At 46.3% G+C, this 16332-nt stretch overlaps 1 protein-coding gene; it reads left to right on the plus strand.

Moving 5' to 3' along the window:
* Positions 1-9398: 9398 nt before the first annotated feature.
* GSTUM_00000696001 (uncharacterized protein) lies at positions 9399-10353 on the plus strand. XM_002838011.2 has 3 exons: positions 9399-9710; positions 9769-9884; positions 9935-10353. The coding sequence occupies exons 1-3, from the start codon at positions 9602-9604 to the stop codon at positions 10151-10153; spliced, it is 444 nt and encodes a 147-aa protein (XP_002838057.1). The 5' UTR covers positions 9399-9601; the 3' UTR covers positions 10154-10353.
* The last annotated feature ends 5979 nt before the right edge of the window (positions 10354-16332 follow it).

The following is a 16332-nucleotide window of genomic DNA, read 5'->3' on the forward strand; positions in this document are numbered from 1 at the left end:
CTAGGTGGGGTTTCTCGTTGTGAGCCGGAACAATAATAAAGGTCATGATAATGATAAAGAACATAAAGGGGTGATATCTTCATTATAGTAATAAGTAGGAAAAGTACTTAGAATTCAATGTAATTTTATTTAAACATGTACTGCCAATACTAGCATACGACGAGCCCCCATCGGCACTGGAATACCGCTAACAGGTGTACTACTAATCCTAAGCTAACTCAGTCTACGGCTCCGCACCTGCCATCCCTGAGTCATGCCCACACGAGAACTAATTACAAGGCCATCAAACAACCCAGCACCCACCGCGGACCAAGCCCGTAGCCCCTTTGGTATGAAGTCAACCAGTACTAAGCATAGCCGAAGCCAAGCCAAAGACCAACCTGAACAGGTTCCTCGTCCAACAAACACAAAATCACTACCACCAAGTCTGAAAACCATCCCACAAAACCTCCACCATAGTAGAAAACCAACAAAAATCAAACTAAACCTACAGGCGATACAATGGCAGGGAGAAGGCAACCAACATGTCAACCTCTCCCACCCACATGCTTGGCCATCGATCCCATGAACCAACTTTGCCTGTTGCCTCCGAAGAGCATACTGGTGAGGAGGACCGGTACCCGCTGCCTGTTCCCCAAACAAAACATCATAAACGTAGGAAATCCATAGAGGTAGTAACAGACTAAGAAGGTCAGTAGGGCCTATCTCCCACCCATGGTGCCATCCCTCCTCCTGCCAAACCCATAGCCAAACCAAACAAAATAAATAAACCCCACAAAGCCCAGCACACAAGACCCAAACAAGTCCAACCTGGTGGTCGCAACCCACTATCCACAAAGGTGGCCATCAGCTAGCCAGTCCATCGGGGAGCATTACAGCACTCAGCAGCTTCACCCAACAGCCCAAACTGGACTGGAAACTCATAAATGGACCTCGCACAACCTGATGCAAGCCCGACCGGTGCTTGCAGGTGCCTCTCCCCCCCCAATCAGCCCCCCACAAGCCCCACTCACCAGATGCCATAGAGCCCATCCAGCCCCTCAGCCCCTCAGACAGATCAACCATCCAATAGCCACAGGACAGCCTATACCGAGCCCCATCAGACAGCCACTGAACTTGGCCACACTAACAGAGCCCCAACCTCCAGCACCTTGCAGCCAAGGGGGACTCACTAGCCACAGCCAGGAGCTACAAAGGAGGCAGTACCAATACCCAAAGGCACCAGTACCAGCCTCACCATCCAACCCAATCAAACCGAAGTCCAACTAAGCCGGGAAAGAGTAGGCAGAGCCAGCCGAAGCCAGCTCCACAGGTCTGGCAACAGGCACAGGCCGAACGATGAACAAGAGGCACCCCCAACCGACATGACAAGCAGCCGAGAGGGCAAACGAACAGAAGCAGACAAACAGAAGGTAGGCTCCACTTGCAATGGATGAAGTCACCAACCACAATCGACAACTGAACCACCCAAACCCACAGACAATGTGAATGCCCGCCAGCCAATCGTCCAATACCACCTCAGGTAGCAACAATAATCACACCAGGGGGTAAGAGTTTTTCCGGGTCAAAGCCACCCCCACCGAGACTAGGAGGAGACACCTGACTGAACAACCGTAAATGCCGTAAGGACAGAAACTCCAAGGGAACGGCAATAAACAACATCGTAGGATTCTGACCATAGAAATATAATGTAATAAGGAGGGGCGAGGCAGGTACTGCCCAGCCAGCTGAGAAGTGATGTGGCCAGTACGACGAGTTGAAGACAAGGGACGGTCATCAAGTGAACCTGCGGGTATTTTGTATCACGAAAACTAAGGACTCCATTAAAACCCAACAAGAATATGAGCTGGCCCAAAGAACGAAACGGGTGATCTCCTCAAACACAATGTTCCATCCCCCCCAATCCAATGCAAACCCTGCAGGTAGACGATAGACATGAAGCTAAAGACATTTTACCGAAAGGGGCTCATAAGTGACCGTGAAGAATAGCTCGAAGTGCCAGTATTGTGAGATAACCAGCAGGTAATGAAACGAGAAGCAAACAAGTAATCCACAACACAACGCCAACAGACCTCAACACTAAGAACCTCAGGAACTACTTAGCAAACTCAGATATCTCCCCCAGAATCGAAGGCATCAGGGCCCATTGTTCGTGCCCAAGAAATGCTTGGGGCGAAGCGACGACAAGAACGAGGAAAAGTACTTAGAACAAAGCGTGAAGACCCTATCCTCCTCAGCCATGCCGGCCTCCTTATATGGTGCTCTTCCTGCCTTTCATCATGTGACCCAAAGTGGTCACATGTGTAAAACCAAATCATAATACAATAAATAAGTCCTATGACTCAAATGAGTCACATGCACGAAACCCATTACCTCATAACCAGGTCATGTACTAAACATAAATCATATGTACAAGGCATACCCACAAGGCACACTTGCCAGGCATACTCGTCAGGTGCACATCCTATGACTCATATTCAAGTCATGTGTGAAACCTAACAAATCATAACAACTCATATGACCCGAATGAGTCATATACACAAAACAATAACATACCTATTACTCATAATTATGCGTTATGTGAAAACCTTTTCCATGCCAAGCCACATTCATGACAGCCCTACAGGAACTTCTTAGAAACATGCTTCACTATTTTCGTAATTGGTGCACAAATCTTTGAGAGGTTTTCTATAAAACATCGGTAGAAGTTTTCAAATCCTTAGAATATTTGAACCTCCTTGACTGAAGCCAGTGATTTCTAGTTTAATACTGAATCTACCTTTTGGGTACTCATTGATACCCCATCGATGGCTATCATGTAGCATAAGAATTCTCCCTCTTTAACATGAAAGGAAGATTTCGTTATTGAAATTGCGAGTTGAAAATCTGCCAATCTTTGTAATACTTTTATTATTAGCCTTGCAAGGGTGGCAAGCAAACCTGCCCACTTCTCCGGACCCGACTAATGGGTCAGGCCAGGTATCTTATTGGGCTGATACATAGCTGGCCATCCAGCTGCGCTACGTAGTTCAGGCTAAGGCAGCCCTGGCCTACATAATACCAGTATGCCGGTATTAAGAGGGGCAGTGGATGGTGCACCGTACACGAGGCATGTGCTATAAAACCTAGACTATTGGTCGACAAATTCTTTTGAAATATCCGCACTAGTAGACAATTGTACAAGTCGCCGGAACGCACTAGTATTTGAAAACTTTTCTCCATATAAATCTCCCTCCCTCTTGTTTGTGTTTTCTTTCTTTTATTTTCTTTCAATCAACGAAATTGTCTTTTACACAATTCCTGGATGCTTTAACCTGGCTATATAAATAATACCGGTGCGATTGCGCTGGCACTGGCGAGGGCAGAAATATAGAACGTAGTTCGGGGCCTGTAGTATACGTTAAGGATTGGAGTCAAGGCTCTGAGGATGAGAACAAAAACCCATGTCTGAAGCTGTTGGATATGTGGACTTGGACTATCAAAGGAGTCATTCCGTCACTTATGCATTAATTGCCGAAAGATCCACCGCTGGTGATAACCCAATGCCAGTGTTTTGCTTGGGAGCTTAACTTTAGCGTCCTATATAAACAATCTTGATTTACGCATATTTCCACCCCCCCCCCCCCGCCGGTAATTATAGTGTTGTAGTCCCTTAAATTCGGGTTGTGGTTCCCATGATATCGGTTCGTTCCATCCAAAATGTGCACCAGCCTGCAACTCTTCAATTGGTTATGCGGCTCCGCCAAAGTAAAAAATTGTTTAAAAAATCTTCCTGAATATTGTGAAAGCTAAGAAGAATAATGTACCACAGAAGTTCTTTTTGAATCGATATTCTAACTATGTGGAGCCATAATCGATTGAAAAGTTGCAGCCCGGTACACGTTTTAGGCGGCAGGAGCCATAGAAATAATTCCTTCGGAAAACACCACGAGGCCAGAAATACCCTTTGGGTTCGTTGAGTAGCCCGGGTTTACCGCCGCCTCAGGGATCCGATTCGCCCCCCGGAAGACCAGCTTCTCCCTCTGATCCGGTGAGCCCAACCTAACCCAATGAAGAACCCAATTTAACCTAACCACACCTCGACCGGTAAGAAGACCTCTTCGAGTACAGCACCTCCAGGCTAGGGAATTATCAGGATTGGCCTGGGCTTTGCAGGTCCAGCTCTCCTGTAGCCTACAGACTTCATAGACGCCTGGCGGCGGCGGTCCTTCGGCATATGCCATCTGGTTAGTAAATATCTTGTTCATGGGTAGCAGATATATTCAGATGCCTGCAGGTATCTTCCAGTGTTCCAAACATCTTCAAAGATCCATTGGTATCGGCGGGTATTTGCAACGAGGCGACAGTGGCCATCGTTAATGGCCACTTTTACCACCAGAAATGCTATTTTTCACAGCATCAGAACTCAACAGCCTGCAATGGAAGTAATGCTTTGAGTCATTGAAGCCATGAGCCCATTATCTAGAAGCAGACTGACGATATCACTCGGCTCAATGTAATACGGGGTAGTGAAGGGCGGAAGTCCATTTATTGCGTACTAGTGTAAGGCTGGATGCCTTAGACAGTCGAAATAAAGAAGATCTGGAAGGTTTGAAGGCATTAATTTTGTTTTATTATTCCTTGGCGAGGTGGGTTCAGGTTGTCGAAACGATCGAGGTTGTATTGTTTTAAAAAGAAAAAGGGGGTGCTCGACTATCTATACACACGAAGGAACCAGCCACTAATTTCTCAGGCTTATGCGGCCTGCCTTACTTGCCAGATATCGTTCTCCACAACACAGGCTGACGTACCACCCAGTCTACCTGTAGCCAACCGTTTCAGATATAGGAGGACATTTCAGCACAGGTTTCTCCGTGCACGGTGAGTGATTCTTCGTGACCTGGGTACCGCCGATTTCGGAACTTAATCTTGTCTGGTATAGTAGGTTGCTTGGGTGAAAAAAAGAAGTATTAGGATAGCCAAGTAACTTCCCACAATAGGGGACGTGGTTTCTTGGTCACAGATATCGTAGACCCATTTCTGTTCTCAAAAAACATAGAATTCCATTGTTGCCAAATCCCACCACCGCCTGTTATAAGACTATTTGGTCTCCAGATAGATCACGAAAAGAAAATAGATTTCGCCATTCGAACCGCAATAGCCTATTCCCATTGATGAATTAGTTCCCGTGGGTCCCAGACTTGTGTGGGCGTGCTTAATCCTCAGGTGTGTTCCGCTATCAGAAATAGGCCTTGTTTGGGCCCCGCTACCGTCGATGGGGTAGTGGCAGACGCCCGCGAATTGGTAACGTAGTGCTGCGAGGACGACATGATCAAGGGCTTCCAACTGCCTTCTGGAATGCAAAACATGTTCTTAATCAGCCTTAGCTCCTCCTGTGAGTCCGCGGTAACAGCAAATTCACACACCCATTGTAGGACAACGTGAATTTATTGTCAGTTATGCGCTGGTAACAACATACAGTACTCAGAATCCCCACATGCAAGATGATATACCCCTCCACGTTCAGATAGCACCAACATTCCTCTAGTATCCTTGCTATAGTAGCCCCCCCCTCCCGAGAACTGCTCAGCTCGGTTCGATACCATATCGTTTAGACCAAGTATTCTCATCCCCTCCCTTCCTGCGATAGTCGCTCATCTACCCTCCACTCCCAAAACCTGCATGCCATCGCCGATTGTGCGAAGCGATTGGGAGATGGATCATCCTAGTCGGCGTTTTTTTTTTTCAAGAAAACCTTTTATCACTCTGTTATTTTATGCATTAGGTATTTAGTATAGCTTAGGTTTAACACTCAGTTGAAGTAATTTCCACTAGCTTTATGTATCTGATCCAACATTTCTATATATTTGCAAGCAGGCTCGAGGTATGCAACATTGATAACTATGATACTCTAAGTTTTGTAGCATCACAGTTACCCTAGCCTATTTTGTACCGTTCTCCCTTATCTACAGTTAATGAGATCCGTTATCAATACCTAGTAGAAAAGGTTACAATTCATCCAATCTGTCCATTAGGCTGTTCTCCGAGAATCGTTCGCCCCCTATCCCATATCTCTGATAGCGTTGAGCCTCTGATATTCCAGTCACCATAGCTGTCATACCTTGTATGATACAGCAATTTGCTCCCCTGTAACTTGCAGTTGATTCTCTCGTTGTACTCGAATTTGGGGGTTGCCGTGTTCTATTCTTCTTTTATCCACCCCTTTATCTTTCGATTCCTTCCCCCTTCCCCTCTATTTTTTTTCTTTTTTTTCCCTTTCCACCGATTACGCTACAGAATCCTCCCAGTGTTTGAATCTACATCTTGGACCAAGTCCAGGTCCCCACACCCACCCCGGTGGCCAAGACTCCTGACATGACAATCAGTCGCACCCTGCTATCCCGGATGGCCAAAATCTGAATTATCCATTCGGTGCAGTGAGTAATCCAGGACAACGGGTCAGTTTTTGGCGGAAAGAACTTCAGAGTTCACAGGGATTCGTTCAGGAGAGCGAGGGATCCGGATTATCGAGACCCGTGACAGCGAGATGTGACAGTATATTTTCATTGATATAACAGCTGCCTAATTTATATCCGAAAGCGTAAACCCTCTAATGGTTACGGCGTTACGGCACGAGTGCTAAAGTTCTAGAATGTAATGAGGTAACTTCACGGAGGTTCGCTGCTGATTCAATGTTCGTGCATCGGACTCTAATGGGTGTCGAGAGATCCCGCTATCGGGATGCTTAATACCTTTGTTGTGTATTTACAGCAGGGGACGAGTACGGTACAAGTAAAGCCAAACCCCACTATAGCGCAACTCGATAATACCGATACCTCGCTGTCCCGTACTAAATGCTGTGAGATCAAAATAATCTCACCACAAAACTTAACCGTCCGGCTCACTCGCCGTACCAGACACAATCTTTTGATTTGGTCGTCCTGGATAGCGCGGTGCGACGGTAACGTATGAGACAAGAAAGGTCATAACCGGACAATCGTCGAAGCACCAGCGCAATGGGTGATGCCCTCACAGAATATAGCGATTGCTTTCGGCTTAGTCTAAATGAATTGTCATATTCACCAACTTTATCGCAAGACAAGAGTTCAAGTAGAATCCTATTCAACACAACCGACCAAGTTATATTTGGCTGGTTAACCTCAAACAGCTGTTCACGAACTTCTTATCGGACCACGTACTGTACAAGTACTTGTACTTGCACGTGTATAGTGCCCATAGTGTTAACATTAGTCTTCCTCAATCAAAATTATCATCCTGGTCTGTTGAACCCTGATCCGGTTTGCCCGAATCTTGTGTGTAACGCGAAGCAAGCAGCCTGATATGCTAGTTGAGCTAATTTTTCGTGAAGGAAAGATGTCTGTCCAACTCTGGGGTAGTGGCTGGAGCGAACACCGTTCCCTGGGGGGTGGAGAAGGCACTCGAGCCAACCCGAGGAAGTTCGACCCCTCATACCTGGTACTTGACAATTCATAAATTATCATGATGCCTTGGCGCACTTGGCTATAAATTTGGATATCTTGGCGCCAAGTCGTTCATGAATCGTCGAGTAAGTTACTCAGTAACTCGAGTAAGTACTGTACAACTACTAATGCGGACGATTGATATATTAGTCACATGGGTCTAATAAGAAAAAACCGGTGAACCTTCTTGTTGCAGTCTACTGCACCCATATAAAGCACGTGACTAATATATCAATTAGTAGTGCCCGCACCAGGTACGACGCTTTCGTACAAGACAAGGAGGGATAGCTAGCCAGCAAAATAATCCCTGTCTTGTATGCTAATACCTTGCCCGGTACTTGTACCCCAATAGAGGTTGAAAACCACTATCTCCGCTAGTCCTGTTATATCCGGACCAAAGACGGAAGCTCTTAAATCTTAAGAGGGATTAGCGCTTTCCTCGCACCGTACACGAGTATGAGGTTAGCCCACTTTACATGCTAAATCTCATAACTCGCAACTCTTTTAATCTGTCAAATCAAACCTACCGGGCCGTCACCGACTCCCGTTGAGACCGGTGTTCTAATAGTTGGTTCCGACAAATTTTACAGTAGGGTAACGGAAATTTTCCCCTAGCTGACCCCTGTTATCCACACGCCCAGTTTCGCCCTGGGCACGGAGAAGACCCGAGCGGTACTGGCGTGGAGTACCCAGCCCGTTGTGGCTATTAAGTTGACCAGTTTGGTATAGTGGGATACCAGGTGCTGTACGGAGTACGTTGAGGGCTTGGAACCACATTGCGCGGAGGCGGCTCGATTTCCCTCCTCCATCCAGTTCTCTACAAGTACTGTACACGTACATTTGATATTAAAATCTCATTCTACGGATTTCCGAATTCCCGGACTTGTTTGATGTCACATTACGAGTATGTGAATCGGCTTGACACCAAGTAACGGTACTAGCGTTATAATAATCGAGAACGAATACGGAGTAGATATTCCGAGATTATAGTCGAAACTTCCCTTCATCGAAGTCTGCGATACTGTTGATATAGAGATGTTCCAGACTCTAGATATGGGATGAAAAGAAAAGGAGAGCAAAAGGAGAGCTACTACGACCCACGAAGCATCTGTTAGTGTCAGCGGAGGCAATTCCAATGGCTTAGCTCACAGTTCGGTTACTGTACCCATGTTCCAGTTTCAGCCACTATATTACAAGAATTTGGTTGTCGCTGCTCCCAAAAAGGGTAGCTATCAAAATTCTAGGAAAAGTGCGCATTTTCATCACTGCAAGGAATATTTACCAGTTGGAGGCTCGCTTTCTAACTCCGATGCCAGACGAAGCTAGAATGTATAACACACAAGGTATCCAAAACTACAAGGTCAATGAAAACCACGAGTTCCTGCCCTCAAGCCCGGATTTTTTCCACCCACCTGGAAAAGGCCAAATGTGCCATCGTCACCCAGAAATGAGACAACCCATCAAAGTTCCTATGGCCGGGGATTAAGTATTGCCTATAACTTGTCCTGTGTGGTTAAACATGCAGGTACTTCATCAAATACAACATCTTATATCCACGAGTATATTGCGGGAGAAGCCCTGAATTGCTTCTGGCTGCTCTGCTCGGAGAGCGTAGCTGACAGAGCCGGCCGGGCTAATCACCGTCTTGCTCCTAAGTGGAGCTTGCCTACGTCAATCGAGAGCATATCCGGGAGGAGGATGTGCCGGGGGTTCGAGGACAGAAACCCGTGGTTTGACTGATCTTGCACTATACAGAACCAGGGTTGTAGTTTTGAAAGTCGTGTACTAGTACCTTTCCCCACCAAGTTTGGTTCTTGTAAAATGAACCCCAAAACCGTGATCCCCACTCACTCTTTAGCCCAGGACATCTATAAAAACCCCCAGTGTCGCTAAAAACCTACGATTTATTATAGTGTTCAATCATTCACATTCTTACCTAAATAAAAGCAGTTCACAGTCCATAGAGGATTGGTATATCTCATCAGACCCTTAGCTCCATCACCGTTGCTCTTCCCGGGAGCAAACCTCCTCTCTCGATTCTCCCCGGACAAAACATTTCCCACTTTGCTACCTACTCAAGCTCACAAATTTCCCCAAAAACAGCAAACTCTGACCACCACCGAACCCACAAATCCGCAAAGATGGTTAACAAGAGCATCCATACCGCCATCGACCCAGCGAGTGCAACCACTATGGCAGAGGTCCGTACCAGCATTGACGACCTTGACCGTCAGATTGTCGCTCTTCTTGGTATACTCTTCCCCGTCCGGTCAGCTCCCGAGCTCTACAAGGTGGCTGACAATTCCAGGCGAGCGCATGCGCTTCATTGAGGCTGCTGCTCGCATCAAACCTCATCGCGAGGCTGTCAGGGACCAATGGAGAGTGGATGACGTCTTGACCAAAGTTGAAGCTGCGGCAGAAATAGTAAGACACCCACAAACCACTGAATTCCAGTTGTTTACCCACTGTGCCAGGCCAATTTCCCCAAGAAGATTGTCCACAAATTATATGCCGATCTTATCGAGTCCTCTATTCTCCATGAATTGGTCAATTTTGACCATCTTGCCGGAAATAACCTTAATGGCAGGGAGGACGACCTAGTGGAGGTCAAGAAACCTTCAAAGGTCAAGGCGACTGAGAAGGAGTCTGCGGTTATTGAAACCGGTGAGGTTGAGACTACTTGGGTTTATTAGGCGCATTCCCTTTTTTTTCTTCTTCTCTTCTTCTACGGTGTGCTGTCGTTTAGTTTTTTTGTTTCTCCAAAGGGGGCTTGAGCCTTCACCATCTCTTTCTATTTACATCACTGTACCGCCACGTCTGTAGTGTCTAGGTCTACTGGGTTAGATTGTTAGTTTCTGTAAGAAGTATCCACAGATATGAAACCGCTTATCAACGGATAATATTTTTCTGCGCAAGAGGGGAGACTATCACATTTTGCGCGCCCCCAGCTTTAATACTCGAGTATACCCCAGAGTACAAGTACTAGTACAACCACCAACCCCCAGAACCACACTAGTGCGTGTCATGGCATTTCGCTTCTATTTCCCGCATGCTGCCATTAAGAGTTACTATTCAGCGCCCAGCTCCCGAGGTTATGCGTCGAGGCACACAAAATGTACAGGCAGTGTCGCTGCGAGGCGACTTGCCTATCCTCACCTAAACGTAGGAATTTTAAAAAAGGTTCCCTGATTCATGAACAAACCTATTGTCCTACCACCACCAATGTCCGTTTGGGCTGGGGTAGTATTCTTCAGCCAGCATCACACCTATTGTATCCTTCGTACCACAATCCTGGTTTCCCTCCCTGTGCTCCCTACTCATCCGGTAAGTCAGCTTTGTACTGTACAAGTATCCCCCCCCCGACGATCGTTTCCGTTTCTGAGTCTGTGGGCAATTTTCGTTTTAGCTTGAAAGTTGTTGAGGAGCGAGAGAAAATTGCTGTCCATATCATACCACTCCACGTACTTATAGCTCCCACCATCCTAGAATTGTCTCCAGAGTTATTGGTGATCCCTAATCCCTGAGCAGGTCTTTCGAGCCAATCTTCTACCAAAAGTGGCATTCTTATTATATATCGCTTCCCTTATTACAAGCCCGATGGATGAGGTGGGGCTAAACCGATAAAAAAAGCCAACTTCCTCCTGGAATGACTTCTGCGGTGAGTTCTTTCATTTTTTCTTCTTCCAGAGACCCTCTACTTCCCACCGGGATCAAGGTTCTTTGCCGCTTCGCTATGAGATGATAAGAGTTGGGGTCTTTCTACTCGTGGGGCTACTGCATATCGAGTCCTGAATGTAATATGGAGACAGGGTCCCCTTGCCGAAATACTCACGCGACGGTTATTCTATAGTAATTGGATCGGTTGGGCGGCCCACGAGGTTTTTTGTGGGTTCTCCTGAGTCCTTGATTCCCCAATGTGATCGGGGTTGATCCCGAATGGTACCGGTAGCGTAACCCGTTTCCATAAGTCCGGCTAAGTGGGTCTAAGGGAGCTGGGGAGATCTGGGGTATGGGGTACGTACCAACTACGAGTACCTTTGTCAACCCTTCAACCTTCTCAACCCTTTTTTCCCTCTGGTGGACGTCACGGTGGGGGTTCAGACTGATCACCCAGCTGAGGGAGGCAAAAAGACCATACCATAGCAAAGAGAAGAGGAGAGAGACGGCTATGGGGAGATTGCGTTCCAGAAAAGAATTTCATTTTTTTTTAGGAAATTCCAGTGCCAACGACCTCTTGCGAAATCAAGTAATAATTGCGCCACCCAACCGAGAAATACTTCATGCGGAAGCGGAGTTGCCGCCGGACATAAAAGGAGGGAAAGCAATGTGCGCCGCACCCAAGTGTTAACCGTGCCGAGATTCCCGCGGATATTATGTGACATGCGAGAGGTCCAAATCTCTCAGGACGTCCAGTTTACCGCACGCTTCGACGTGTCAGACAGCTCAACGCCGGATTCGGCCTAGCGACAGATTTTTTCCCTGACCGAAACTTCAACACCCCAGCACGCCACCCCTAGCACCGCTGAGTACGGTACTACCCGTCTAGTAACTATGGGAAAGCCTCCGAGAAGTTACTCCAATTTGTGAACCCAAGCATTATGCCCATGGTCTGCAAGGTTGGGGCAGCACATAACTCTGACATCATGTCATACAACAAACTCGACAGTAACTAAAGAGGATTTAAACAAAAGGTTCTTCGATCGAAGGAAACAAAATATTTAAAAACTCTTTTGTGAACCTTAAGTAGTCTATTAGTTAGAGAAGGTCACAATTTATTCCCAAAATTAAAACCTGATGTTGAACTATCAGACCCTAGATATAGATTGAGGTGTCGGATGGCCACCAAGATCTAACTGATTACAGGTAAATAACGCCACAACGGCAACTTCTTTGACTTGCACAGTCTGCATAGAGACATAGATTCCTCAAGGCCTCGAAGCTGGGCGATTTTCTCCTTCAGCAGCCAGCCCAGGACCCCTAATCCAACAATACCAGGTGCCTCCCAGTACACCTCCAGCCAAGTCAAAGAATCCTACAGACCCGCCATCCGCCCCCGTATCCTCCCACCGCCCCCGTGTCCGCCCTCCCCCCGACATCAAATCCGCTGCGCTTGCTAGGGATGCCCCGTTTTTTCCAACATTGGGATTTTCAGAGGGTAATAAAAACACACTTTTGATAACATAATAAGATGACTGATCGAAGATGGGTTACATCAAATAAATACCTAGTTTCAGTAATTTCGCCCGTAAAGACCAACACTCCTTTCTCCATAGGGGATCCCTGCCATAGTGCACCTCTATTCAAGAAGTACCCTCCCGAAGTCTCCCGAATCCATTGAATTAGCCCCCAATTACGGGCCAGGAATGAACAATGGATCCCAAGCATCGATTGATGGTCTATAAATCTGCTGAATGGACACCCCGGTCTGTCAAACTGGAGGACACGAGCAGGAGTGTGCCGACATTGTTATTAGACCGCGAGATGTTCAGGGTTAGGGTAAAGAAGATATGCCGGCAAGGTGTGGATGCTTGGTAGCATTCCATAGGGAATGATCAGAGTCCAAAGTCTAAAATTCTGTCCGCAGTATGACGCCCTGAATTATATTATCAGATTGTAATCTCGATGGGGGCGGGATATGAGAGGGAACAGATCTTTCTTGAAGTTATCACCCTGGACTCCCGCTGAGAAAAAAATCCTTCCCCAGTGCAAATATCCCGTCCCACTGGTTAGCATGCAATTAGTAGACACGTTTAACTGCGATCAGGACATGCCTTGGCTCCTCATACGGCCTGTCTCACCTCACCCAAATTCACAACATATCACTCGCAAAATGGTTTGTTAACTCGCGACCACCAAAAAACCATCTCTGCGAGGTACTCGTACCCCTAGCCTATATTTCCAGTCCCAAATGCACTTTGAAAAAGCCCTATACTCGTCGAGTAGCTGTGAGCGCTAATCAGGTAATAGTCTCCATAGACAGCGCGGCTATTTGATCCTCTTTCCCCCCATGTCAGGCCTGGACTGTAACGGATGGTACCGTTCGCCGCACCGTTATATCGTAACTAACTAAGAAAATCATTGAAACCGATATCACAAACAGCAATAGGTCTGTCGTTTACGTTGCCGGCAGAGCCTGACTAAGGCGATAGCATCAATAACAGCGATTTCTCGCTGCGGATACCTCGTCCCATACTCCGGAACCCGCTCAACAAGATATGCAAAGCCACTGGTAAGGATTATTCTACGTGTAGCGCACGCACCCCTCAACCCTGTAGTCGCAGCACAGAAATCCCTAGTACAGTTACTTGCCACGTGTGAACCTCCTGGGGATGCTCCATGCCAATACCGCATCCTATCAGCTGGAAGCTCCGATAAGAGCAAATCCGCAGCTTTCACCGGCGCGGCCGGGATTTCTAGTTTATTCGTCCATCTGTATGCACTTATGCAGTCATTCATTACCAGCGCTTGGCCTTTCACCCAGGTTGAGCTATCGGAGTGCCGTAGACTTGGTTACTTTGCTATTACCCAATCGATTGTTGTTGGTCTGACATGGCATGCTCAGTGCCTTGTCCGCAGAAATGACCGTTCATGGTGGCGGTAGTATGGGTGGTTGCTATACGAAGGTACAGCCCCTAAGTTTTGTACTTTTGCTAGCAGGGGGCATTCGGCTAGCAAGGATTAGGAGGGTGAATAGGAAAAGGTCGCTTGTGGCTGGTGGTCATCGACATAACAAGATTTTCACGATCAACAACTCTTTTTTGTTTGTTTTTTTCACACCCCACCAACAATTCTACGCGGATCAAATATATTCACTTAGCCAGCATGACATCGACTCCAAAAAGGGAGATGTGGGCAGCGAAATGCCATTGTTCCTGGCTGCTTGAAATCAGTACGAGAGAGTAGTGAAAATTCAGCTCAGGTGAGATGATGTCAACTTATCAAGTCAGATGAGTCTGGCCAAATACCACTAAGTAAGTTATCCCCATCCTTCCTCCAATTGCTATCTATCTCCTCTTTCCTTCTCTGTTCCTCTATAATAAGAAAGAAAAAGAAAACAATATATTAACAAAGTAGAAACAAAAATCCTCTCTAATAGCACTGCAGGCAGGCTGTTAGGTGGAGACAACTTGATAGACTTCAAAGTTGTCTAGGCCAATTGAGATTCGTTTCTGCAGACAGAGATTGTCTAGGAAGGCTCGGACTTTGCTCATTTCATTTATGACTACTAGGAGTGAAGTAAAATAGGTAAAGTAGGGTAGAATCGTAAAAACAATAGTATATTGTTAAGGTCTCTTCTCCATTGCTTAATGATGTCTAAAGCTTGAGAGGCACTTCAATATTTATATTCTGTGTCTGAGTGTCCGTGGACTACATCTATTTATCATACAACTAAGTACTTCTTCAATCGTAATTCACAATGTCAAGTTTTCATCCAAGGTGCGAACACCTGTGGACCCTGAAAACCATCACACCCGGTTCGGCAATTACGATATTTTTTCTTAGAAAACATACTGTCCCCAATAGTAATATCCCGATTAGTAGAATCTTTAGACTTATGGCCTAGTTCTTAAGTCGAACTGAGTTGGCTCCAATTGTCTTCACCATTGATAAAATGATCAGTTTTATCTGTGGCTATATCTGCAAAGGTGGTCGTTATTACAACCATCGTAGGTCATCTAACTCTGATCCTTTGTAACTCCATACCCAACCGATAGATTTTCTCTGGAAGACTTCCTATTAACTCACAGGAAGCTATTCTACCAAATTGGTAATTAATCCCTCGGTTGGCAACTCTTGGTTGCTCTCTGGGTAGTAGGTTTCAGTAACCTTTGTAGTATTGAGAATCACTCCATGGCTACGACATGTTCCAAAACCCAGTTGCAACACTCTGTGAAGTTTGTTAGCTTCTTTGGTAGTGCCTTTTGGAGTTCTAGACTCTTCTGGTGGATGTAAATGTATTGGTCTCTAGTAGAGATCCTTTACCATTTAATACCATCTCTTTGTGCGAAACCGTCCGGTTACCTATGGCCCATACCAAAGGTGTCATGTCTTTGAAGCCAAGTAACCCTCTGTGTAGTTGACGGAATTACTCGGTTCCACTTCTCAGACCTAGCCGAAGGTCCTCTCTCATATATCTTGCGAACAGGATCCAGTCGGAAGGACGCCGACAACGTATATGGTGTTATTCTAACACCCTCAATTCCGTAGTAATATAGTCACAGGACGCAACAGGGATTAATATATATGATGACGTGCAGGCCCCGGAAGGGAGCCGGAGGGGGGTGTTGGAGACCAGAGATTCTGATTCCAAGTGGGATTACCCTACGTAGGGTGGTTCCTAGGTATCGGGTTCTGGTATTCCTAACACAGGCATCCTCTCTTCAGCAAATAACCCAATCCGATGCTCTTTCCATCCTCCACCACCCCAAGTTTCTTCTCTCAAATCTCCTACTCACCCAATTCAACCCAGTCTTTCTCAACCAAAACCTGTGTCCTCTCCACCCACCCTATCCCAATCGCTAGCCATAGGCATTCTTGGTTGTGCTTCACACCCGCTTTGTCTAGTAAATCGATGATAACCTTCAAATTGTCCTCCTGGATGTCCTCCTTGAACACAGTGGTCTACTGGTCTACGTTTTCCACTGACAAGATTGTCTGTAGGGGAGTAGCATGCGTAGTACCTCAACAGAATGCCAGCGTAGACAAGAAGCATATCTGGTGTAAATTTTAGCCTGGAGAGTGGAGTTTGCAGAGTAGAGAGTTTAGCAACATTGCTGATAATAATAGTATGAAGTAGGAGGATAAGCAGGATGAGCGGGTTTTTCAACGTTTTTAAGAAGGGAGTAAAGGAGGGTGGCTGTTATAATGTTTT

Source organism: Tuber melanosporum (genome assembly GCF_000151645.1).
Source record: "Tuber melanosporum whole genome shotgun sequence assembly, scaffold_213, strain Mel28".
NCBI lineage: Eukaryota > Fungi > Ascomycota > Pezizomycetes > Pezizales > Tuberaceae > Tuber > Tuber melanosporum.